Source organism: Muscardinus avellanarius (assembly GCF_963383645.1).
Source record: "Muscardinus avellanarius genome assembly, chromosome: 10".
NCBI lineage: Eukaryota > Metazoa > Chordata > Mammalia > Rodentia > Gliridae > Muscardinus > Muscardinus avellanarius.
This window is the reverse complement of record NC_137796.1, coordinates 35,525,370-35,550,550: the sequence shown is the minus strand read 5'-3', so window position 1 is coordinate 35,550,550 and position 25,181 is coordinate 35,525,370. Positions and strand designations below refer to the sequence as shown.

Sequence of the window (25,181 nt, the reverse complement as noted above, 5' to 3'; positions counted from 1 at the left end):
TGGTGGCACACGATTGTAATCCTTCATTCGGGAGGCTGAGACAGGAGGATCGCGGTTCATGGACAACCTCTGCTACTTAGTGAGGCCCTCTGCAACTTAGTGAGACCCTGTTTCAAAATAAAGGATAAAAAAAAATAGTGCTGGGGTAGCTTGGAGGTAGAAGGCTCCTGGGTTCCATTCCCATTACCACAAAGAGAGAGCGAGAGAGACATAGAGACTATCTATCAAGCTGTACATGGTGGAACAGGCCTGCAATCCCAGCTACTCAAAAGGCTTAGGCAGGAAAATAAAAAATTTGAGGCCAGCCTGGTCAATGTAGTGTGAGACTTGTCTCAAAATAAAAAGGGCTGGAGATAAAGCTCAGAGTAGAGCACTCCTGAGTTCAATCTCCAGTACCTCAAAACAACAGTGACAACAAAAAGTGACGAACTATTCTGACTTCGACCATATATTATTTATTTTTAATGGTACTAGGGGTTGAACCCAGGGGTGTTCTACCTTTAAGCTACACCCCCAGCTGATTTTTTTTTTTTTTTTTTTTTGTACTGGGGTTTCTGGAAGCCCTTCTACCTCCAGGCTACACAACCAGACCTATTTTATACTTTTTTATTTTTGGAAACAGGGTCTCTTAAGCCAGCACGTCTGGCTTCGAACCTGTGCGATCCTCCTGTCTCCGCCTCCCAAGTGCAGGGATTACAAGCGTGTGCCACCATGCCCGGCAATTTTTTTATTTTGAAACAGGGTCTTGCTAAATTGATGAGGCTGGTCTTGAAACTGTGGTACTCCTGACTCAGCCTACTGAGGAGTAGCTGGGATTCTAGGCGTGTGCCAATGTGCTTGGCTTATTTCTCCATATTTTTATTCTTTTTCGTGCTTGCTTGCTTTAATATGATTTGAAAAGTATAAACTTTTCTTTCTTATGAAAGCCGGTCATATTCACTGTATGAAGTCTATAACACAGATAAGAGGAAGAGAATAGAAAACACTAGTGATGCTACCACCCCTAGAACATGGCTGTTGAGACTTCCTTCTGGTTGTTTGGGCCTGCTTTGTTTCTCTCTGTTGGGCGAGAGCCTGGCTTATACAGATGACTGTATGTGTACATGAGCAGGAGGTGGGCTCATGCTGCCCATCTTGACAGCTCATGTGCGCTTCGGGGGCAGCCCTGCTCCATCCTCTTTAAAGCGTGGAACAGAGAGGAGGTTGGTATAGTCATTTGCCCATTGGTAAACAGCAGGCAAGACTATTCCTGCTCCGAGGCTGTAGAAGAATAATTGAGTGAAGTGCCATGCAGGAAATTTATTTATTATTTTATTTATTCATTTATTTAGTTCGCAGTATTGGGAATTTTACCCAGGGCCAGTCTACCTCTGAGCTACACTGCCAGCCCTATTTTTTTTGGGGGGGTGGGGAGGAGTGGTACTGGGAATTGAACCCAGAGGCATTCTACCTTAAAGCTTATACCCCTAGCCTGATTTTGTTTGGAAACAGGGTCTTGCTAGGTTGCTGAGAGCCTTACTATTTGCTGAGGCTGTCCTCAAACCTGCCATCCTCCTGTCTCAGCCTCCCAAGTTACAGGCGTGTGCCACCATGCCCTGTTCTTTGACGTGTTGATACATGAATATCATACAGTTATGGTCATACATGAGCATCATCAAATATATACTGTTAGTGTTCCTGTCCTGTAGTGAGTAGTGTGTGCCATTATTACCAAATGTTTTAGACTGTGCATGTAAGGAGAGGGGCCTTAATTACATACAGTTTACATTTTATTTTTGCTTACCCTTAAAGTAGAAAATTAAATATGATATATATATGTCAAATTTTATAATGTAAGGACCAGTTTAATGCCCCTGCTAATGCCTAGGCCTATTATTGATACAGAAATGAATAGAAAATATAATTTCATTTCTTTTTCAGAAATATCCTGTATTGCCGTACTTGGTTTTAGTATTGAAACAGTTCTTATTACAGAGGGACCTTAATGAAGTATTTACGGGTGGAATTGGTTCTTATAGTCTCTTTTTAATGGCAGTAAGTTTTCTTCAGGTAAGTCATACAAGACGACTATGCTATTGTATGGTACACGAAGTAAAAGAGATGAATCAGCTGGAGGAACATTTGGGAAAAATCTAAAGCCAGCCTTATTGGAATGTTTCCCTTGATTATTTATGGCTTTTTTTTTTTTTTTTTTTTTTTTTTGGTGGTACTGGGGGTGGAACCCAAAGGCTTTCTACCTCCAGGCTATACTCCCAGACCTGATTTTTATTTTATTTGGAAACAGGGTCTCACTAAGTTGCTGAGAGCCTCACTAAGTAGCTGAGGCTGGCTTCGAACCTGCGCGATCCTCCTGTCTCAGCCTCCCAAGCACGGGGATTACAAGCGTGCGCCACCACGCCTGGCTTTGGCTTTTTATAATGTAGCAGATACATATTTCAACAGTCTTAGGAATGAATATTTGTTGTTTTAATTCCCACATATATTCTACTATTTTTGAGACTTTGCACTGTAGTTTTTAACTTGCATAGGTATAGCCTGGTTTCTAATTGTAAATGGTATAAATGCCTTTTGCTCCTTGGGTGAAAGGAGTTAAAGACTTAGTTTTCATCTCTTATGTTCGTGTGGTATAGGCTGCCATTTGCCTGTCTCTGCTGGAGTCAGAATGACTTCCCCAAGATGGTTGGCCAGGTCAGTCCTATCTGCAGCCTGGGGCAGCCCTCAAATTAAGCCTCCAAGACTGTCTCCACCAGCTGTGTACTCATGAGATTGTTATATAGTTTTATTCAGAATAGCAATCCAGTCTATTATTACCCTATTGTCCACTGACTATGCTAAATAAAATTGTGATATTGCTTATAAAAGTTAGGATGTTAACCTCTCACAGATTAGAGAAAATTCAAACGAAATTTCTTTTTTTTTCTTTCTTTTTAGTTACATCCCAGGGAAGATGCTTGCATCCCCAATACAAACTATGGTGTTCTCTTAATAGAATTTTTTGAATTATATGGACGACACTTTAATTATTTAAAGACTGGCATCCGGATAAAGGATGGTGGTTCATATGTGGCCAAAGATGAAGTACAGAAAAACATGTTAGATGGCTATAGGCCATCAATGCTTTATATTGAAGATCCTTTACAACCAGGTATTAAACTTAGGTAAATTCGTGGGTGTTCAGAGAGGGCGTTATCAATCACTGCTCCTTAAATTCTCTTTAAGTGAAAAAATGCAGGATAACTTCTAAATTATCCTGCATATTTATTTATTTACTTAGGTTTTGTGGTGGGGGTTCCTGGGGATTGAACCAAGGGGCATTCTACTTTGAAATTACACCCTAGCCCTCTTTTCTTTTCTCCTTTCTTTTTTTTTTTCTTTTCTTACTTTCCTCCTTCCTTCCTTCCTTCCTTCCTTTTTTTTTCTATTTTTGCAGTACTGGGGATTGAAGTCAGGAGCATTCTATCCCCGAGCTACAGCCCCAGCCCCATTTTTTATTCTTTTATTTGAAACAGGGTCATACTAAGTTGCAGAGGGCCTCACAAGTAGCTTAGGCTGACTTTGAACCTGGGATCCTCCTGTCTCAGCTTCCCAAGTAATGGCATCACAAGTGTGTGCCACCAAGCCTGGCTTTTATTTTCTTACTTTTTTATTTTGAGACAGAGTCTTGCTAGGTTACTGAGAGTCTCACTACTTTCTGAGGCTGTCCCAAAACCTGTGATCCTCTTTTCTCGTCCTCTCAAGTACTGGGACTACAGTTGTATGTCACCCCAGCCAGCTTAATTATAGTCATTTTAAAAAACAAAATATTTCATCAGTTAATATACTGAAATATACCTTGCAGACTTCCAGATGAATTGGAAATAAAATCCTTTAAGTAGACTAGGTCTTCACTGTTTGGGTGGGTTCTGTATTCATCATCATTTTTTCCATTTTCTTGGGTGGGTCTTTTTTTTTTTCTTTTTGGTGGTACTGGGGTTCCTGGAAGCCCTTCTACCTCCGGGCTACACTCCCAGACCTATTTTTACATTTTTATTTGGAAACAGGGTCTCCTAAGCCAGCGCGCGCGGCTGGCTTCGAACCTGCGCGATCCTCCTGTCTCCGCCTCCCAAGCGCGGGGATGACAAGCGTGCGCCACCACGCCGGGCCTTGGGTGGGTCTTTATTGATGGCAGTTCTAACCAGTTGTCAACCAGGGCTTTAAAGAGATGATTCTGAGATACTTAGAAGCAGTGAGCGTGGTACTCTTATCTCTGAATTCAAAAGGTTTCATGGAGGTTATGTTTTCAGACCGCTTCTTTCCTCTGATTTTGCACAGTCCCCTGCACCTTTTTCAACTTTGTGTTGGTTTGGCAGCAAACAGAAAAATAATTCCTTCCATCTTTCATGAAGTTATATAGGTTTGCTTGTATCTTAGTTTTTCTGGGCAGTGTTTTTTCCTGATATAATTGTAAAATATTTAGATTCTGCACTATCAGATTTTAGTAGAAATACTCTTAGTCATTTGCTTTAATGTATACTTTTGAAATTGAGTAAGAAAAGGAAAGAAGTGGAGTAATTGCCTTGAAGCCCCTTTCTGTCTTACTAAGCTGCCTTATAAACAATAATAGTTCTCTGTGTTTATTCATTGAAAAAATACCCATTTGGGAGTCTGCTTCATACAAAGGCATTATACCAAGGACATGAGGATTTTTCAGTAAGACAATTTTCCTTGCTTTTTATGTATACAGCTAATTTTAAAAAAAAATAACCCAAGGCATTTCTAATTCAGCTTGGTTTTCTTTCTGCGGAAGAATAGGCAGCTATTTCTTTGGTTTGCAGGTTATTTATCTATGTGATAGGAGAATCTTTGTTGGGCCAGAATACATTTAAGCAGTTTATATCCTATAAGAAAGTACTGGTCACATGTTCAGAGGTGGTGGAACTGAGGGCAAGCCTGGGGAGCTGAGCTGGGTGCAAGGCTAGTGGGCTAGCTGTTGCTCTCACTCTCCTAGGAGAGGGCATATCAACATGTAATTCATATTAGGTAATGGTCAAACTAACTACTTTATGTATACATTTTTTAAAGGTAATGATGTTGGAAGGAGTTCATATGGGGCCATGCAAGTGAAACAGGCCTTTGATTATGCCTACGTTGTTTTGAGTCATGCTGTATCTCCAATAGCAAAGTACTATCCCAACAATGAAACGGAGAGGTAAACGCTTAATTAAAATGAGCCCATTGTGTCAAAATTGGATGTAACGTCGTTAAATTAATGTACATCCTCCTTTTCTTTTTAAACACATGCAGCATATTAGGTAGAATAATTAGAGTAACAGATGAAGTTGCCACATACAGAGATTGGATATCAAAGCAGTGGGGCTTGCAGAACAGGCCTGAGCCTTCGTGCAATGGTAAGATCGTTTTCATAACTGACTGTGTCCAGTGGCTTTTCTGTGTTGTTTATATTTAATGGGAAGAAACGTTTTCCAATCTTTTGCTACTTTTTCAGGAAATGGTGTTACGTTGATAGTAGATACTCAACAGTTAGATAAATGTAATAATAATCTGTCTGAAGAAAATGAAGCCCTTGGAAAATGTAGAAGTAAGACTTCGGAATCTCTTAGTAAACACTCTTCAAACTCTTCATCAGGTCCAGTGTCGTCCTCTTCTGCCACGCAGTCCAGCTCTAGTGACGTCGTAAGTATGAAAGGCATGGCCTTTGAAACTTGCTCAGACTGTTTCTTTTTCTTCTTTCCTTTTTTTTTTTTTTTTTTAATAGTACAACCCTGGCATGTTTTTATTTATTTATTTGATTTTTGTGATTCTGGGGATTGAACCCAGAGCATTGTGCATGCTAGGTAAGTACTCTGCCACAGGTCTAAGTCCCCAGCCCCTCCTTTTCTTATTATGGGATATTTTAACTTTCACATTTGTTCATTTTCTCCACTCTTTCTCATGAAAAATTTCAAGCATACAGCAAAGGTAAAATAATTTTAGTGAAGTCTGTGAACTCTACCATTAGCATTTGACTTGCTTATCAGATACCTAATGATCTGTCCATCTCTTGAATATCTAATTATCCATGTCATTCTTTGATCCATTTCAAACCATATTACAGGTATCATTATACTATTACAGACTTTTATAGTGCACATCATTAACCACACTTTAATATTTATTTATCATTTGTTCTTTTGCTAAGATTGACATAAATGGCTGGGTGTGGTGACGCACACCTGAAATCATAGTACTTGGGAGGCTGAGACAGGAGGATTGCAAGTGCGAGGTCAGCCACAGCAAGAGTGAGACTTATCAACCCAGAGAAGGCCCTGTTTCAAAATAAAAAGTAAATAGGGCTGGGAGTGTAGGTCAGACATGTTTTTTTGTTCAATTCCCAATACCCCCCCCACACACATAAAAAGGGAATTATAATTGAACATCCACTAACTTTTATCAAATGCATACACATATGTAACCCAGGATGCTACCAGGACATAGAATGTTACCATCATCCCAGGGAGCTCCTTTGGGACTCTTGTAGGTGAACTCCCAGACCCACTCTCAAAGGGAGCCATAGATTAGTTTTGCTTGTTCCAGAATTTTATATAAATAGAATCAGTCAAGCAGCCAGCAGAGCGTGGTGGCGCACACTTGTAATCCCCACGCTTGGGAGGCTGAGACAGGATCGCACAGGTTTGAAGCCAGCCTCAACTACTTAGTGAGGCTCTCAGCAATTTAATGAGACCCTGTTTCCAAATAAAATATAAAATAGGTTTGGGAGTATAGCCTCTGGGTTCCACCCTCAGTACCACCAAAATAAATAAATAAATAAATAATCAAGCAGCATATACTACTATATTTTTTGTAAATCTTTTACTCAGAGTAATGTTTTTGAGCTTCTTGATAAATTTTTAAATGAAGATATAATTTGCATATCATAAATTTCACCATTAAAAATATACAGCTCACTCCCAGCATGGTGGCGCACGCTTGTAATCCCCACACTTAGGAGGCGGAGACAGGAGGATTGCACAGGTTCAAAGCCAGCCTCACTGGCTTAAGAGAGCCTGTTTTCAAATAAAAATATAAAAAATAGGTCTGGGAGTGTAGCCCAGAGGTAGAAGGGTTTCCAGGAACCCTAGTACCACCAAAAATAATAATAATACAATTCAAAGCTGGGTATGGTGGCACACACTTGTAATCCCAGCATTTGGGAGGCTGAGACAGGAGGATCAGAGTTTGAGGACAGTTTCAGCTACTTAGTTGAGGCCCTCTGCAACTCAGTGAGACCGTTTCAAAATAAAGAATAAAAAATAGGGCAGGGGGTGTAGCTCGGAGACAGAGTGCCCCTGAGTTCCATCCCCAGTACCGCCAAACAAAAGAGAGAAAGGAAGAAGAAAGTACAATTCAGCAGGGTGAAGTAGTGCATGGCCTGAATCCCAATACTTTTGGGAGCCTGAGACCAGGAGGATTTGCAGGTTCAAGATGAGCTTTAGCGATTTAGTGAGATTCAGCAACCTAGCAAAATCCTATTTCAAAACAAATAATAAGCCGGGCGTGGTGGCGCGCGCTTGTAATCCCAGCATTCATTCGGGAGGCTGAGACCTGGAGGATCACGGTTCGCGGACAGCCTCAGCTACTTAGTGAGGCCCTCTGCACGCGCTTGTAATCCCAGCATTCATTCGGGAGGCTGAGACCTGGAGGATCACGGTTCGCGGACAGCCTCAGCTACTTAGTGAGGCCCTCTGCACGCGCTTGTAATCCCAGCATTCATTCGGGAGGCTGAGACCTGGAGGATCACGGTTCGCGGACAGCCTCAGCTACTTAGTGAGGCCCTCTGCAACTCAGTGAGACCCGGTTTCAAAATAAAGAATAAAAAAATAGGGCAGGGGGTGTAGCTCAGAGGTCAAATGGCCCTGGGTTCCATCCTCAGACCCGCAAACAAACAAACAAAAACAAATAATAAGGGCTGAGGGTATAGCTCAGATTTAGAACATTCTTGAGTTTAATCTCTAGTCCCACACATATACAAATTTTTTTAATGTATGTTACCATGTTAGGCAACCATCACTACTCTCTAATTCAAGAATACTTATATCACCCCAGAAAGAAACCCTTTACTTACTGTAGTCTCTCCCAGTTCCTCACTCTCTTAACCTCTGATTTACTTTCTGTCCCTATTCTGATTGAATTTTAAGTGTCAACTACATCATAAATTGATTTTATTTATCAGGGTAAATTTGGAGTTTACTTAAGATTTTTAATACACTTACCTAATTTTTTTTTGGTGTGTGTGTGTGGTACTAGGGGTGAAACCCAGGGGCTTCTCTACCTCAGGGCTATACTCCCAGACCTATTTTATACTTTATTTGGAAACAGGGTCTCACTAAGTTGCTGAGATCCTCAGTCAGTAGCTGAGGCTGGCTTTGAACCTGTGCAATCCTCCTGTCTCAGCCTCCCAACCACAGGGATTACAAGTGTGTGCCAGCACGCCTGGCCACTTATCTAATATTTTAATTTTGAGTTGATCTACAAAAAAAAGAAGTGTAAATATTAAGGCACATAATTTTATGTTGCTGATGATGACACACACCATTATGAAATTCTAACTATTTTTGTGCAGAATCTCCCCGTGTGCCTTGCTGGGTCCTGGAGCCATGCTCTGGAGGACAGAGCACTAAGCTAGATTCCTATACGTGGGGTGGGTGGGGCACAGAAGCAGAAACATCAGTGAGAAACAGATGAGGCTCGGCCTTCGTGTGTTTCATTGGAGAAACGCTGAGACAGGACGGAGCCTGGGGCCTTCACTCCAAACCATGTGTTTGCCATGGCAGCATAATTTGTTTCTGTGAATAAAAATGCAGATCATGGGACTCCTGTGAGCTCCTAAGAGATCTGATGTGGATAGTGAACTTAACAATGAGCAGAAGCTCTCTGGTAAATAAATCGTGTTAACTATTTGGAGGAAAACTTAAGCCATTTTGTAATTCTCCTTGATCTTCCTTAACTCTCAAGTGTTTTAGTTTACTCTGATTTTGTAGTTTTTTATACTTTTTCCATTGTTTTTTACAGGGCAGAGGATTGAACCCAGGGCTTTGCGCATGCTAGGCAAGCGCTCTGCCATTGAGCTAAATCCCAAACTCCCAAGTGTTTTAGATTAGTTTGGAGTGTACTGAGCTGAAGTTGTTTTCTTTTCTGAATACTGAATATGTAAATCAGTAACATGTCATGTTATTACTCATGTGGCTCATGTTAGGATTCCGACGCAACACCATGCAAAACCCCCAAACAGCTGCTCTGCCGGCCATCTCCTGGGAACCGAGTAGGGTCACAAGATGTGTCCTTGGAGTCCTCTCAGGCAGTTGGGAAAATGCAGAGCACCCAAACCACTAATACATCCAACAGCACCAACAAATCTCAGGTGTGTGGGTTTTGTGCTTTTAATATCAGTATCCATTGTAAAGTAGTTAGAGTGTGTTGTTATCCTGTGTGCATGGCTAAGGCTGTGGAGGTGAAGTGGATTCAGCAATTACAATCAGACACAGTAGTAGTTACGTGTCGTTAGCCTGAGTTTGAAAAAAAAAAACAAAACTCTGGGTTAAAGAACAAACCTGCTGTGTTTTATGAGTTTCCAGAGTATGACAGTGCATCTAGTAATGGATATCCTGAAGCCTTTATCTATCTTATTTATCTATCTATCTATCTATCTATTTATTTATTTTTGTTGTACTGAAGATTAACCCCAATGTCATTCTACCTCCCAGCTACACTCCCAGACCTATTATTTATTCTTCATTTTGAAATAGAGTCTCAGCAAGTTGTGGAGAATCTCATTAAGTAGCTGAGTCTGGCCACGAACCTGTGATCCTTCTATCTCAGCCTCCTAAGTACTGGGATTACAAGTGTGTTCTACCACCCTGCCCTGAAGCTGTTTATGAGACATATTATAACATAAACCCTTGTGGGAACCTACTGGCCAGTCTTATAAGCCATCCAGGCCAATCTACTTTGCTACAAATTACAGAGTCAGCATAAAAAAATTGCATTGGGGTTGAGGTGTAGCTTAGTGGAAAGGTGCATGTGTAAGCATTCTCGAGGACTGGGTTCTATTCCTAGTACAACAAGAATGAATAAATGAAGGTAAGTTAGTTAGTTTAGCTGGATGTGGTAGCACTTGCCTATAATCTCAGTACTTGTGAGACTGAGACAGGAGTACTTGGGAGACAGGAGTGTCACATGTTCGAGACCAGTCTCAGCAACCCAGCATTCCCTATTTCAAATATAAATAAAACAGAGCAGGGGATATAGCTCAGAGATAGAATGCTTCTGGGTTTAACCTTTAGTACCAAAAAAACAAGTAAGTTAATTATAAGAAGGTTTTAGTTGAATTTGAAGTAAATCCACATGAAGTCTTTGCATGACCTGATGGCAATGTTGTGCATTTTTAGAGATGCTGGGTCCTTTTTTAATATTCAGTACCTTGTTTTTAGCATAGAACCATCTCAGGCAGCTGTGAGACACAGTGACCAGTTGATTCATATTAGCTTTGACCGAGATTGGCTGTGAGATACTCTGTTAGCTGAGGGTTATGACAAAGGGGAGGGAGGAGGCAGGCTTGGCACTGGCTTCTGTCCTGGGAAAGGTCCCTTGGCAGCAGAGACTTCTGGCTTGTCACAATCACCTGTGTCTGATTGTAGTTGCTGAATCCACTTCACCTCCACAGCCTTAGCCATTCACACCGAACACACTAAGTAGTAGTGATTTAAGTAGCAGGGCTGGTAGAAGAGACTGGTGCCATGGACAACCACAGGAGCAGCCACACCCACTCAGCAATGCTAGTCTAAGCTGCTTCCAGGAATGTGCTTGGTGTGTGGGATATGGGCCCCTAGAGTCCTTGGAAAAAGATTTAGATGCCACATACACTATCTTGTTAGGAAGGCAAGATAGTGGTCTATTTTTTCCCCAATATTTCCATTAAAAATATAAGAGTTTGAGCCAGGCGTGGTGGCGCACGCTTGTAACCCCAGCATTCGGGAGGCTGAGACAGGAGGATCGCGGTTCATAGACAGCCTCAGCTACTTAGTAAGGCCCTTTGCAATTCAGTGAGACCCTGTTTCAAAATAGAGAATAAAAAATAGGGTTGGGGGGATAGCTCGGAGGTAGAATACCCCTGGGTTCCATCCCCAGTACTGAAGAGAAAAAAAAGATGTAAGAGATTGAGAGCGGAGAAGAGTGAAATGTAGTTAATTTTTCTGCCTGCAAGGTGAGTCAGTGTGGTAACTCTAGCGGCATTTCTAGGTTGGAAAGCTCCTTTGAACTGGGGTTTGCTAATCTGAGGTACTGACGTGTATTGACTGCTTTCTTTCTCTGCAGCATGGATCAGCAAGGCTCTTTCGTTCTTCCAGCAAAGGCTTCCAAGGTACAAGTCAGACAAGCCATGGTTCCTTGATGACAAACAAACAGCATCAAGGCAAATCCAGTAATCAGTATTACCATGGCAAAAAGAGGAGGCACAGGAGGGACGCGCCCCTCTCAGACCTCTGTAGATAGTCGGCGCTGTGCGACGGACTGTCTTCTGCGTGCAATGATCTCGTGCTCAGGACAGTTGCATAGGGACTCCTGGGACAGTCAGGAGCCTGACGCTGTGCAGACGTTGATTTAGCAACTGCGTTTTTTCCCAGCTCGCCACGGAATGGATCATGAAGACTGACAACTGCAAAAACAAAAAGCAAGCAAAAAAGGGGAAAAAAAGGCTGCTTATTTGATAAGTCATATGCTACAACAGGGTCTTTTAAGATTTAAAGCTTGAATGTAAAATAAATATATTTCTCATTGGCTTTATGCAGAGTTATAGGGAATAGTATTCAGTGTGGGTAGGGTGATAGAAACAGAAGCAATTTCAAAGGATGGGGTGGGGAAGACAAACAACAGTATCTTAGAGGAAGTCCAGATTCCAAAGGGGAAAGTGATCTGTGCATGTTTTGGTTTTTTTTAATATTTTTGCATATATTTACCATTTTATTGTGTGTATATATAGAAGACCATATAGGAAATTGATATTTGTAATAGTGGATTTGTTAATACTTTTTACATAACATTACTGTTTGAATTGTAAACAGATTTCTTTTCAGGATTGTCTGAAGAATAATCTGACTTGTCATTTTGACATCCATATCTAGGGAGTGATTCGTTCTGTTACTCAGTTTGTTTTACTCAGCATTGAAATGATTTAGAACACTTGTGACCTGCTGCGAAATTTTTTCCTCCCTAAAGAGAAGGGTTATGGTGGCAAATGGCATTTATTTTATTTTGTAAAAAAAAAAGAAAAGAAAAAAAAAGAAAAAATTGTACTATGTACTTTTGTGTAAACACTGAAAAATCTCTAGTCATCTCTGAGAAATAACTTGCAACTGTTTTCTCTAGTGCTGTCCTTTGGGCAACAGGCAGTTACATGACTGTGTTTGTTTCCTTTGCAGTCCTTTTCCCCCTCCTTCCTCCTCTTAGTAGGAAGCAGAAGGCCGCCTGGTCTGGTCTCATTCCTGTCACAGCGAAACCCCGAGCCCACAGACTTGCATGCCGGCTCCTCTGGCCCTGTGTGCTGCGTGTGCTTGTGTTTCCCATCTCTTATTCTTTTAAGTTCATGCCTAACTACTGTGGGAGAGAGTAACTGTAAACAGCTTTAATTAAATCATACTTACAAAAAAAAAACTATTTTCTTATACTCCACTTTATGCTTTTGGTATTGTCAATCTTAAAAATTAAATGGTCTTTGATAATGGATCTATTTTGTATTGCCTTATTAAGACCAAATACTTCTTGTCATCCCATTCTCTATCCTCTCCTCTCATGGAATTGTTATCTTTAATTAAAGTGTTTTTAACCATTGGCTTGTTTTAATCACACTGTAAATTGGGGTTGTGGTCAGTTTTGAGTGCAAATGAGATGTATAATTCTGTTATTCATCACCTGTTGAGTTTGAAACTCAGTTGAGAATGTTTAATAGAGTGTAAGTCACATTTCTGAAAATGCTTCTTTTCAAGGTGAAAGCTCTTATGTTAGCATTAGTTTGTGTGGCTCTGTTAAATATGGCCATTTCTCAGAAGAGAGTCTTATATATATATACATATATATATATATATATATATATATATATATATATACACACACACACATGAAATACTATTGGCTTTTAGGAATTTCTTTTATGTACATCTATGAAATATTGAAGACCAATCAGACCATTAATGGACACTTAGTAAAACTTTTTATAAAGAGAATAATGCTAAAGTAAGACCAAAACTGATGTCATCACTGAAATTAACAATTTTCAATATGTTCGTATTTTAATTCACAATGGAAAAATGTGTTCCAAAACTGGAAACCCATAGTACTTTGTGTAAACCGTGGAAGATTTTAAATGTGATGTTATTTTGACAATGTTTTAAATTTTAGAAGTCACATTTTATTCTGATCTGAATTTTTATCAAGATGTCAAGCTTTTGTTTTTTGAAACTAGTTTGTCATAACATTGTGCATAATCACAGTATTTATTTTGTAGGACTATTGTGAATGTGTAGACTTATGTTTACCGCTAAGGGAACAATTATTTATAAAATAATATTAAATCCAGTATTAGCTGCCTATTTCAGACACTTAATACTTGCAGAGATCCTTGTTACATTTACCACACTGAATTTTTTTTTTAAAGAATCACCCTCATTGTTGAAAGTAAATGTACTTGTAGGGTGCGAATATTAGTGTTCCAATAAGCATGTGATTATATTAAGGTGGTGGTAGCGGGAAGATAATCTTGATTCCATTGGGAATCTTAGGTTTTCGTAAATTTATTGGGAAAATAGTTTTTCCTGTACTGCTGAAGTTTCTTTTTGGTAAACAGTATCTTTCTAAAAGAAAAAAGCATGAAGGAGAAATTGAGGTGTGTATACATTTCCTCAAATGACCAGCATTGTATTCGTGAATACTGTGTATCTTGCGATGAACAGTATGGAAGCTGTTCATTTTTCAATCTGAAGTAAAATACTTTCAAGAACTTTTAGTTTGCCTGCTCATTTGTCTTGTACATTTCATCTCTGTATTTGACTCCTGTCTTTTTTTTTTTTTTTTGAGTTTTAATGCCTTCTTTCTATAAAGGTCTTGTGACTACAGTCCATCCGTATCCACAAGTCATAGCCTTCCTTTGCTAAGTAGTTGTAGAGTGGAATTTCACAGATGCTGCCTCACTGTGTGGCATTTCTCCGGCAGCCATGTATGTGTTCCTGGTTATGAGAAACATTTAAGTACTGGTTTGTAGAGGTGCTGGTGGGTCAGAGGGTGTCAGCACAAAACCCAAGTGGCTGTGTGCTGATGCTGAAGGACAGTGCACCTTGGACCATGGGGGCACCTGGTCTTCAGCATCTCGGTTTTGTTTGGCAATATTGGCTTGGTGTTCAGAGCTCACTCTGACCTGCAGGATCTGCTCCCTTTGCATGTGGCTGGTCTCCAGTCTTCAACAGTTGATCGTGGTATATTTTTGCCCCATTTTTAGTGTATTTACCTTTACTTACATTTCGGGCCTCTCACTAATATTTAGGTTGATTCACAGGGCAAAGTATGGGCCACAGGAAGAGCATTTTTAATAGTTTCTTTCCTCCAGAGTCTTATGTCTCCATGTATTTTCCTTCTTATTCCCTCCCTTGTGTGAATGGTAAGTGTGAGTTGTGTTTACTTTAACCTATGGACTAGTGATTGGGGTTTCTAGAAACGTGGGAGGGTCAGAAGAGAGTATGATACCTTGAGGTACAAGGTCCTTTTTGCGTGACCTGCATAGACTTCCCCAATGATGAGGAAATGTAGTTTTCAGGTTGCTCTGTAGAAATCCCATAGGGATACTAGTTTTGCTTAATATCACCTCAATCTTTAAATAGTGATCTATAGTTGAAAACTGATGGATTCTTTTAGTTTTGTTTTTTACATGCTGTTGATTTCTTAGTGTTTGAGTCACTAAGAATATTTGTAGGAACTGGATGTGGGAGTGCACGGCTACAATCCAGTTCTTGGGAGACTTAAGACAGAAGGATTGCAGGTTCAAGGCCAGCCTATATAACTTAGTGAGACCTTGTTTCAAAGTAAAAAATAAAAAGGAATGGGGATGTGGCTTGAAGGTAAAATGCCCTGGGTTCAATCCCTTGTATACACACACACACACACACACACACACACACACACACAGAGAGAGAGAGAGAAAGACTTTTTAGGGAATTGGTTGCTTCACAATTATTTTTTCAAAGATTAAACAATAAACAATTAAAGAAGACATTCCCAATTTTGCCATGATAGATACTGAAATGTTAAAATTAATGGTCAGGATTTATTCTTAGTCTCCTAGCTCATTAAACTGATAGGGTTAGGAGATGTAGTGTCCACAGAAGTCTCTTGTGAGCAGTCTTCTGTAAGTGGCCCCATTAAACTTAATTGAATAGGAAAGTTGTATTTAATAGTTATCCTTTCATCAGTGACATAGTTCATCCAGTGAGATATTTAGAGACAGATGAAGCATTACGTTGGGAAGAGGACCAGTATAAGCATTTTCTTGGTAGTGTTGTATTTCTCTTCTTTTTCTGAGCCTCACAACTCTAGCCGCCTACCATTTTATCAAAACATTTATGGGTGGGTTGAGTCTTACAGAACACATTTTAATATCTTAATATGCTCTTGAGTATTTTACATATAACAAGCCCAGAATTTACTGTGGGCATTATTTATTTATTTTTGTGGTGCTGGGGACTGAACCCAGGGACATTCTACCTCCAAGCTACACCCCTCAGCCCTATTTTTTTATTCTTTAGTTTTTATTATTATTATTTATTTATTTATTTTTATTTTTTAGTGGCACTGGGGTTCCTGGAAGCCCTTCTACTTCCGGGCTACACTCCCAGACCTTTTTTTTTTTTTTTTTTGGAAAACAGGGTCTCCTAAGCCAGCACGGCTGGCTTCGAACCTGCGCGATCCTCCTGTCTCCACCTCCCAAGCGTGGGGATTACAAGCATGCTCCACCAAGCTCCACTGAGGCTGGCTTTGAACCTGCGATCCTCCTGTCTCAGCCTCCCAATACAAGCATGCCCTACCACTCCTCGCTCCAAAACCTTTTTCTTGACCTCATGAGCTGTTTTTTTTTTTTTTTTTTTGGTGGTGGTACTGGGGTTCCTGGAAGCCCTTCTACCTCCGGGCTACACTCCCACGGGCAACACTCCCAGACCTATTTTTTAACTTTATGTGGAAACAGGGTCTCTTAAACCAGCGAGGCTGGCTTCAAACCAGCTCGATCCTCCTGTCTCAGCCTCCCAAGCGTGGGGATTACAAGCGTGCGCCACCACGCCCTGCTCATGAGCTGTTTTGACCTCACACATGAAGCAATTTAGTTTTGTTTTATTTTTGTTCGTAGGCCAAAGATAATGAGCTAAACATATGTAGAAATTGTTGATGAAATTATTTACCAAAAATTTTTGCTTTTAAAGCCTGCTATGATATCAGATTAAATATTTAGAAATAGTCTTCAGTTAATAAACTGCTTAATGTTTTACTCTTTCTCAGAGTTTTTGCTGCTGTTTTTAAACATGTATTTGGCCTTGGCATTTTTTGCTTAAAGATGTGTCTTACTGAGGTTACCCCAGTTCATGGCCTACTAATCCAATAGAGAACACTTTAGAGAGAGGTGGGAGCAGAGGGAAGGAGATAGCGCATCCATATTGGTTATTTTAAGTTTGCAATGTCTCCTGGATTTCCTTAGTAGGGCTGTTAACTGTCAGGACAGACAGTAATGATAATGTGGACTCAGGTATTCACCTAGCTTGTATGTGTCAAAGTTTTTTTTTTATCAGTATTTGTATATCATCTTTATTTCTACATTTCAACTTTAACACACTGTAGTTTGCATGCCTTTCTCTGCCCCAGATTCTATGTGGCCTGATTATATAAGGAAGATCTCAGATAAGAACACAGTCCAAAGGAATTTTTTTTTTATCAGTATCATTTTGTCTTATAGATGCTATGGAAATAAAACATTTAAAACCACTGAGGAGCCGGGCGTGGTGGCGCACGCTTGTAATCCCCGCGCTTGGGAGGCAGAGACAGGAGGATCGCGCAGGTTCGAAGCCAGCCGCGCGCGCTGGCTTAGGAGACCCTGTTTCCAAATAAAAATGTAAAAATAGGTCTGGGAGTGTAGCCCGGAGGTAGAAGGGCTTCCAGGAACCCCAGTACCACCAAAAAAAAAAAAAAAAAATCACTGAGGGATGATGGAGGGAAGCAGATTTCTCATGACCTGAGTGATAGGTGGGAGAGGAGGCCTGGGAGAGGCCCTTGGAAGCTGGTACTTGGTGTAGGCAAGTACTTGCCCACATCCAGTGTGAGATTACGGGTTATTGGCCATGTTGAGTTTAAATCCATCTTCACTTTTTAGTTTGGGCTCTATGCTTCATCTTTTATTTATATATTGCAATTTATCATGATACAGTTTTGTTCCTAAATGTCATCTCTGAATTTTGAGATTCCCTCTCTGATTTTTCATATTGAAATTTACATAAGTTTATTTCTTTTTTAATTTTTAAAAATTTTTACTTATTATTAATTTTTTTTGTGGCACTGGGGTTCCTGGAAGCCCTTCTACCGGAAGCCCTTCTACCTCCGGGCTACACTCCTAGACCTATCTTATCCTTTTTTTTTTTTTTTTTTTTTGAAACAGGGTCTCTTAAGCCAGCGCGGCTGGCTTCGAACCTGTGTGATCCTCCTGTCTTCGCCTCCCAAGCGCGGGCATTACAAGCGTGCGCCACCACGCCCGCCTGATTTTTTTTTTAAGTTTGAAAGACCTGCAGTCCTACAGATCTTCAAACTTTATCGACTACTGACACAGCAGTTTAGATGTGCAGTGTTAAAGGTGAAAAGTAAGGCAGCCCTGTAGTTTCCAGACACAAAATGGGAAGGACTTTGGGGACCAGTGTGTTTTTAGCAGCACATACATATAGGCCTGTGTTTAGAGAGTTTGGTGAAGTCAGTGTTTGGATGTAATAACCTTTTTATTTTCTTCCTTGATTAGCATTGCCTTCTGTGTTAAGAAATTCGGACTCCTGTGAAGTGCTGGAGGTTTGAATCATCTTGAAAGTTTTCCCATCCAGTCTAGTTACTGCTGCAGAGGCACTAAGAATTTTACCACAGAAAGAGATTTGGTACAAATGATTTATGAAATCTCAACATTTCCTGACGTCAAATCACTGGGCACCAGTTATGAAAACTGAATGAACTGCACACCTGGAAGCTTTTTTTAAGCAAGCGACAGTATCTACAAAGATGTCAGTTGTTTGCCTTGAAAATTTTATAAATTGCATTTCTATGCACATCAGCCACCACCCCCCTCAATCCCTTCCCTTATCATTGGGTTTATTATTCATAATCTGCAATTCAATAAAGGCTTTGTGCTTTCATTTATCTTCAAAACATCTGGTATGAGCCTTTATGTGAATCGTAAAGGGCTACTTTAAAATTTTTTTTAGTACTAAGATGAACCCAGAGGCATTCAACCACTGAGCCAAACCCCTAGCCCTGGTTTTTAGTATGAAACAGGGTTTTACTAGGTTGATAGTCTCACTACTTGCTGAGGCTGTATTTGAACCTTGTGATCCTCCAGTCTCAGCCTCCCAAGTACTAAGATTACAGGCATGTGCCACCATGCCTGGCCTGATGGCTACTTACTTATAAAGACTTTTTTTCTTTCAATCTAAATTCAGCTGGATAAACTGGGCACGGTGGCTCATGCTTGTAATCCTAGCATTTGGGAGGCTGAGACAGGAAGCTCTTTGCTGGAGGACAGCCTCAGCTACTACTTAGGCTCTTACAACTGAGTGAGACCCTGTTTCAAAATAAAGAATAAAAAAATAGGGCCAGGGTTGTAGCTCAGAGGTAGCATGCCCCTGGGTTCTATACCCACAGTACTGCAAAATAAGTAAAGTCTTATTTGGGAGAAGGGGAGGTATTCTTGTGATTATAATATTTCTGTGGGTTCCTTAATGACCTCAAACCTGGCTTTCCTCCTCTTTAACTCAGGCTGTAAAGAGAGAGATCCTTTAGGATGTCGTTTTCTCCAGCCTTGTCTTAGACCATGATGCCAGTTTGACTTTCCCATAGCCATGGCAAGGCTGAAAGTCAACCCTGTAGGATTTGGTTATTTGTAGATAGCAGTGCAGTTTCATCCTTGCATTAACAAGTAAGGAGTTATACACAGACTGCTTCAGGAGAATGGTGAAAATGGTTCTTAGGGTTAATAAAGCACAACACCCAGAGTGTTTTCAGAATTCTGCAAAGGGGACTAGAATTGGTGGTCCTTTCACTAGGACTGGTGGTGCCTGAGACCCCTTAGTGGTGGTGAAGAAGTACCTGATAATTAGCTTCAAGATGATTGTAAATGATGTCTGGCTGGATGACACACATCTGTAATCCTAATACTTGAGGTGTTTTGTTTTGTTTTGTTTTTGCAGTACTGGAGATGGAACCCAGGGGCATTCTACCTCCGAGCTACACCCCTATTTTTTATTATTTATTTTGAAACAGGGTCTCACTGAGTTGCAAAGGGCCTCACTAAGTAGCTGAGGCTGTCTGCAAACCGTGATCCTTTGGTCTCAGCCTCCCAAATGCTGGGGTTACTAGTGTGCACAACCACGTCCAGCTCTTTATTTTGGAACAGGGTCTCACTAAGTTGTGGAGGGCTTCACTAAGTAGCTGAGGCTGTTGGTGAACCTGTGATCCTCCTGTCTCAGCCTCCTGAGTACTTGGATTACAAGAAAAATCTCAGGTTTGAGTCCAGCAATGATAAAAAATAATTTAGAATGGAATTGCTGTTGGGCAATAGATTTTGGGGAAAAAAAATTGAAAAGATCTCACTAAATTGCTGAGGCTGGCTTCAAACTTACAATCCCCTTGTCTCCGCCTCTTAAGTACTGGAATTACAGGTGTACACCAACATGCCTGGCAAAAAAAAAAAAAAGTAATTCCTAGCCAGATATAGTGGCTCACACCTGTTATCCCACTACTTGGGAAGCCAAAACAGAAGGAGTGCAGTTTCGAAGACAGCCTCAAACAGACTGTCAGCAACCTAGCAAGACCTGGTTTCAAAATCTTAAAAAAAAGTACTGGGGTGCAACTTAGAGGCAGAATGCACCTAGGTTCTATCGCCAGTACCACACACACACACACACACACACACACACACAAAAAAAAAAAAAAACAACTGGGCATGGTGGTACAGGATTGTAATCCCAGTACTTGAGAGGCTGAGACAATAGGATCACAGGTTCAAGGATAGCCTCAGCAAATAGACTCTTAGCAACCTAGCAAGATCCTGTTTCAAAATAAAAATAAAATAGGGCTATGGGTATAGCTTGGAGGGAGAATGCCCCTGAGTTCAATTCCTTAGTACAAAAAAGAAAAAAATTATTTTCAGTATCACCCTAGATGTTTCTTGCATAGTAAATGATAGAATGAACTAATATATAGGCCAGTTATGTCCATCCATGTGTGTGTGTATGTGTGTGCCGCAGACTTGCTCAGTCCAAATGGGGCGCGAGTCCACTCGCGATCGAACCGATCTCAGAAAAGATGGGCGAAGAATTAGGGTGCCGTACTGCAGCCACTTATCTGCAGCGATTCTTTCCCCTCTAGGAAATAAATTTCTTTAAGTTCCTATTTATGGTGCTTCTGGAAAGAATCTGACATGGATCAATGCTTCTTGTGCAATCGAACACTTTATTCTAGACACAAGATTTTTTATATTTCCCCATTTCCCCGTGATTCCCTAGAAGAAAAGTGCAAACACCCAAAATACAGTAGTGAGATACACATGCAAATCACCAACCCCGAACAAGACAAAAGTGAGGCCTGTGTCATCACAGGTCCTTGTGATTGAAATCAGTCCCATGACCCTACAGGTGGGTCTTGTGCTTGAGTCAGCCCCTCTGGCCTTGCAGCTGCAGAGGCTTTTAGTGGGCAAATTCCAGAAGAACAAAAGTCACACCCAAAGTCACTTGAAGAATCCAGTTTTTAAGAGTTTTCTTTAACCCTTTCGGAACTTTATTCCTAGGGCTTACTTAGTCCAATGTCCTTCTCTATCTAGCAACCTCCTTTGAGCTGAATGGGGGACGAAGTCCGAGATTCCAGCTTTCATACGTGTTTTTGTTTTTGTTTTTTTTTTTTTTTGGTGGTACTAGGGGTGGAACCCAGAGGCTTTCTACCTCCGGGCTATACTCCCAGACCTTTTTTTTTTTTATATTTTATTTGGAAACAGGGTCTCGCTAAGTTGCTGAAAGCCTCACTAAGTAGCTGAGGCTGGCTTCGAACCCGTGCGATCCTCCTGTCTCAGCCTCCCAAGCACTGGGATTACAAGCGTGCGCCACCACGCCTGGCTCCAGCTTTCATACATGTAGTTGGTGTAGGGAAATCCGTGTACATTTATGATGATTTAGAGGATTTCGATGAATGTCTGCTGGATTTTGTCTGCAATACCATCTGCTGCCTGAAAGCTTACGCAAGCTCATAACACAGTTTAGCAGGTAAACACCAAGAAATAACATGAAGTTTTTAGATTTAGTTGTCAGATGTACTTCTCTAGCAGCTAAGCACTTTTCCTCAAACGATAGGCTTATTAGAAGCCTATTCCTCTTTTAATGATCCATTTCCATACCACAATCCTTCTGTAACCTGCTTTTAATCTTTCTAATTCCTTTCTTTCCCATTTGGGACAATCTTAGGATAAGCTCCTCTTCATACAAAAATGCTTTCTTATTCTCACCATATTTTCTTTCTTTCACATTTACACTATTTTATCTGTCCTTTGTTCTGACATAGCTATTTTAACCAGGTGGTGTTGCCCTGTCTCCAGGCAGCGCTATCACTAGGTGCAAAGGTCAAGATTCCTTCTAGCCCTTGGCTCTATTGTAATGGTTAGAATGAAGGTCAAAGATAGAGGGGAAATCTGCATTTGTAATTACTGACAGGAATGCTGCCACTGCATCTAAATTCTAACTAGACTTTATTACCATTTGAACAAAGCCGAGGACGTTTAGAGGCTTAGACAAATTACGAGAAACTTTATTTTCCACGGACTCAGTTTCTCTCACAGTCCTGATCTTACACCACCGGAGCAATTCGTGTGGAGAGTTAAAAGAATCATTACCAAAAGAATAATAGTTATGAAAGAATATCTGAAAGTGGGGAGTACTTTTGGCCAGAGACCACACCTTCTCTCGGGGCTAATTGCCAATTTTGACTACGTGGGAGGTTGTCACACACGCAGATGCCGAGAGGAAGTAGGCGGTCTCGGCATGTGTGTGTGTGTGTGTGTGTGTGTGTGTGTGTGTGGTACTGGGGGTGAAACTCAGGGGCTTTCTACCTCCAGGCTATACTACCAGACATATTTTATACTTTATTTGGAAACAGGGTCTCACTAAGCTGCTGAGAGCCTCACTCAGTAGCTGAGGCTGGCTTTGAACCTATGCGATCCTCCTGTCTCAGCCTCCCAAGCGTGGGGATTACACGTGTACATTTTACAATTTCATCATATATGGAGCTGGGGTGCAGCTCAGTGGTAGTGGTATAGCTCTTAGCTGGCATACAAGAAGCTCTAGGTTCTGTCCGTGAACCACATAACAAATCCAAGCTGGGCGTGGTGGCACATGCCTGCAATCCCAGTACTTGAGACAGGATCACAGGTTCCAGGACAGCTTCAGCAGCTTAATGAGATTTTATTTTATCCAAAACAAAAAGGGCTAAAGGTGTAGCTCAGAGGTAAAATGCCCTGGGTTCAATGCCTAGTACAAAAAAAAAAAAAAAAGCAAACTCCAACCCTAAAACCGAGGTACCTGTCTTAAAATGAACGAATCACAGGGGGATTAGAGAGAGGGGACTGAGTGGGGCAGAGTGAGGGGAAAGCCAGTTAATTGGGATACAGGACAGACAGCTGTCTCAGTTTTGTTAGGAAAATCTGGGGAAAATCATTGAGAAAAGAGAACAGAAGCTAGCAGGGAGTTTCAGACTTGGATTTCTCTACTTGGAGTAGAGTTTTTTGTGTTTTTGTTTTGTTTTGTTTTGTTTTGCTTTGTTTGAGGGTCTGGGGTGGAACCAGGGACATTCGACCTCTGAGCTACACCCCCTGCCCTAGTTTTTAGTCTAATTTGAAACGGGGGTCTCACTAAGTTGCAGAGGGCCTCACTAAGTAGCTGAGGCTGTCTGCGAACCGCGATCCTCTGGTCTCAGCCTCCCAAATGCTGGGATTATAAGCGTGTGCCACCATGCCTGGCGAGTGGTTTTTGTTTTTGTTTTATGTGGTGCTGGGTATCGAACCCAGGAGCATTGTAGCTCTGAGCTACACCCCCCTGCCCTATGTTTTATTCTTTATTTTGAAACAGGGTCTAAGTTGCAGAGGGCCTAAGTAGCTGAGGCTGGCTTTGAACCTGTGATCCTCCTGTCTTAGTTTCCCAAGTACTAGGATTACAAGCGTGCACCACTACGCCCAGCTCACAGTGGTATTTTTAAGATGTTTTCATTGAAATCACTTTCTTGGTCAGTCTTTATATGATTATAGAATTTCTATAATTTCCTTTCATGGGTGTTCAGAAGTTTATTATTAGATGTTCTAGATTTACCAGGTTAACTACAGAATGCAACTTTGACTTTTACACTGGGAACATTTCATCGTTTAAGTAAAATGCTTTCAGTTTATTTGTCTAAGAAAACCATTTAAAGCCGGAACTGGAAATCTGAAATAATCAATTGCAGAAGCGGCAGAAGTGAGGGAAAGGGCCGGGCGTGGTGGCGCACGCCTGTAATCCCTGCGCTTGGGAGGCGGAGACAGGAGGATCTCGCAGGTTCGAAGCCAGCCGCGCTGGCGTAAGAGACCCTGTTTCAAAAATATAAAATAGGTCTGGGAGTGTAGCCCGGAGGTAGAAGGGCTTCCAGGAACCCAGTACCACCAAAAAAAAAAAAAAAAAAAAAAAAAAAGAAGTGAGGGAAAGATATGTGTGTGGGGGGGGTGGTGGTATTTAAGGGTGACTTTTTTTCTTTTTAAAAAATACTGTTGTAAACCAAGCGTGGTGGTGCATGCTTGTAATCCTAGCATTTGGGAGGCTAAGACAGGAGGATCCAGGTTCAAGGACAGCCTCAGCTACATAATGAGGCTCTTTGCAACTCAGTGAGACCCTGTTTCAAAATAAAGAATTTTTTAAAAATCGGGCTGAGGGTGTAGTTTGGAGATAGAATGTCCCTGGGTTCAATCCCCAGCACCACAAAATAAAAACGGAAAAAAAGAAAAAAAAATCCTGTTGTATGTAGCCAGGTGCAAAGGCACATACTTGGATCCTGAGGCAGGAAGATCACAAGTTGAAAGGCAGTCCATACAATTTAGTGAGATCCTGTCACAAAAAGTAAAATGGCCTGAGGATATAGGTCAGTGGTAAAGTGCCCTGGATTTGATTCCCAGTACTAAAAAAAAAGTATGTCTTTGTTGTTTTTGCTACTAGAGTTTGAACCCAGGGGCATTCTACCTCTGAGCTGTACCCCCAAACCTATTTTTGTTCTTTGAAACAGGGTCTCACTAAGTCGCTGTGGCTGGCCTTGAACCTATGATCCTCCTGTCTCAGCCTCCTAAACACTGGGATGACAAGCCACCACAGTCAGTTTTTTGTGTTGTTTTGTTTTGCAGTACCAGGGGTTAATCCTTGGGGCTCACACATGCTAGTCAAGCACTCTACCACTGAACTACACCTCCAGCCCTTTTTATTTTTTTTTTTTCAATACTGAGAATTGAACCTAGGGCTTCACACTTGTGTGTTCTACCACTTTTTATTCTTTACTTTGAGACAAGGTCTCAACAAATTCCCCAGGCTGGCCTGGAACTTGCAATTCTCCAGCCTCAGCCTCTGGAATAACTGGGATTATAGGTGTGGGCCACTAGTTTTTGTGTGTGTTTAGTTTCAATTTTTAAAATGTGAGATTAAAATTTTGTCATTGAAAGTTGGGCTTGGTGGCACATGCTTGTAATTCCAGTACTTGGGAGGCTGAGACAGGAGGATCACAGGTTTGAGGCCAGATTCAGCTACTTAGGCCCCCCATGACCTAGTAAGACCCTGTTTCAAAATAAAGAATAAGACAGGCATGGTGGCTCACACTTG

General features: G+C 41.1%; 1 protein-coding gene across 3 annotated transcripts in view; it reads left to right on the top strand.

Annotated features, from left to right (window-relative positions):
- TENT4B (terminal nucleotidyltransferase 4B) overlaps positions 1-11,526 on the top strand; it is a gene marked incomplete at both ends in the record, with an annotated part of 87,995 nt that extends 76,469 nt beyond the window's left edge. Inside the window, 7 exons of one of the 3 annotated variants that reach the window (XM_080702729.1) lie at positions 1,921-2,049; positions 2,932-3,145; positions 5,062-5,188; positions 5,284-5,387; positions 5,627-5,673; positions 9,233-9,397; positions 11,350-11,526. In XM_080702729.1, coding sequence (XP_080558855.1) covers positions 1,921-2,049; positions 2,932-3,145; positions 5,062-5,188; positions 5,284-5,387; positions 5,627-5,673; positions 9,233-9,397; positions 11,350-11,526 — 963 coding nt within the window. Of the gene's footprint in view, positions 1-1,920; positions 2,050-2,931; positions 3,146-5,061; positions 5,189-5,283; positions 5,388-5,485; positions 5,674-9,232; positions 9,398-11,349 lie in introns of all 3 variants that reach the window. The other 2 variants (XM_080702727.1, XM_080702728.1) reach the window with 2 other exon arrangements.
- Between the last annotated feature and the right edge of the window lie 13,655 nt (positions 11,527-25,181).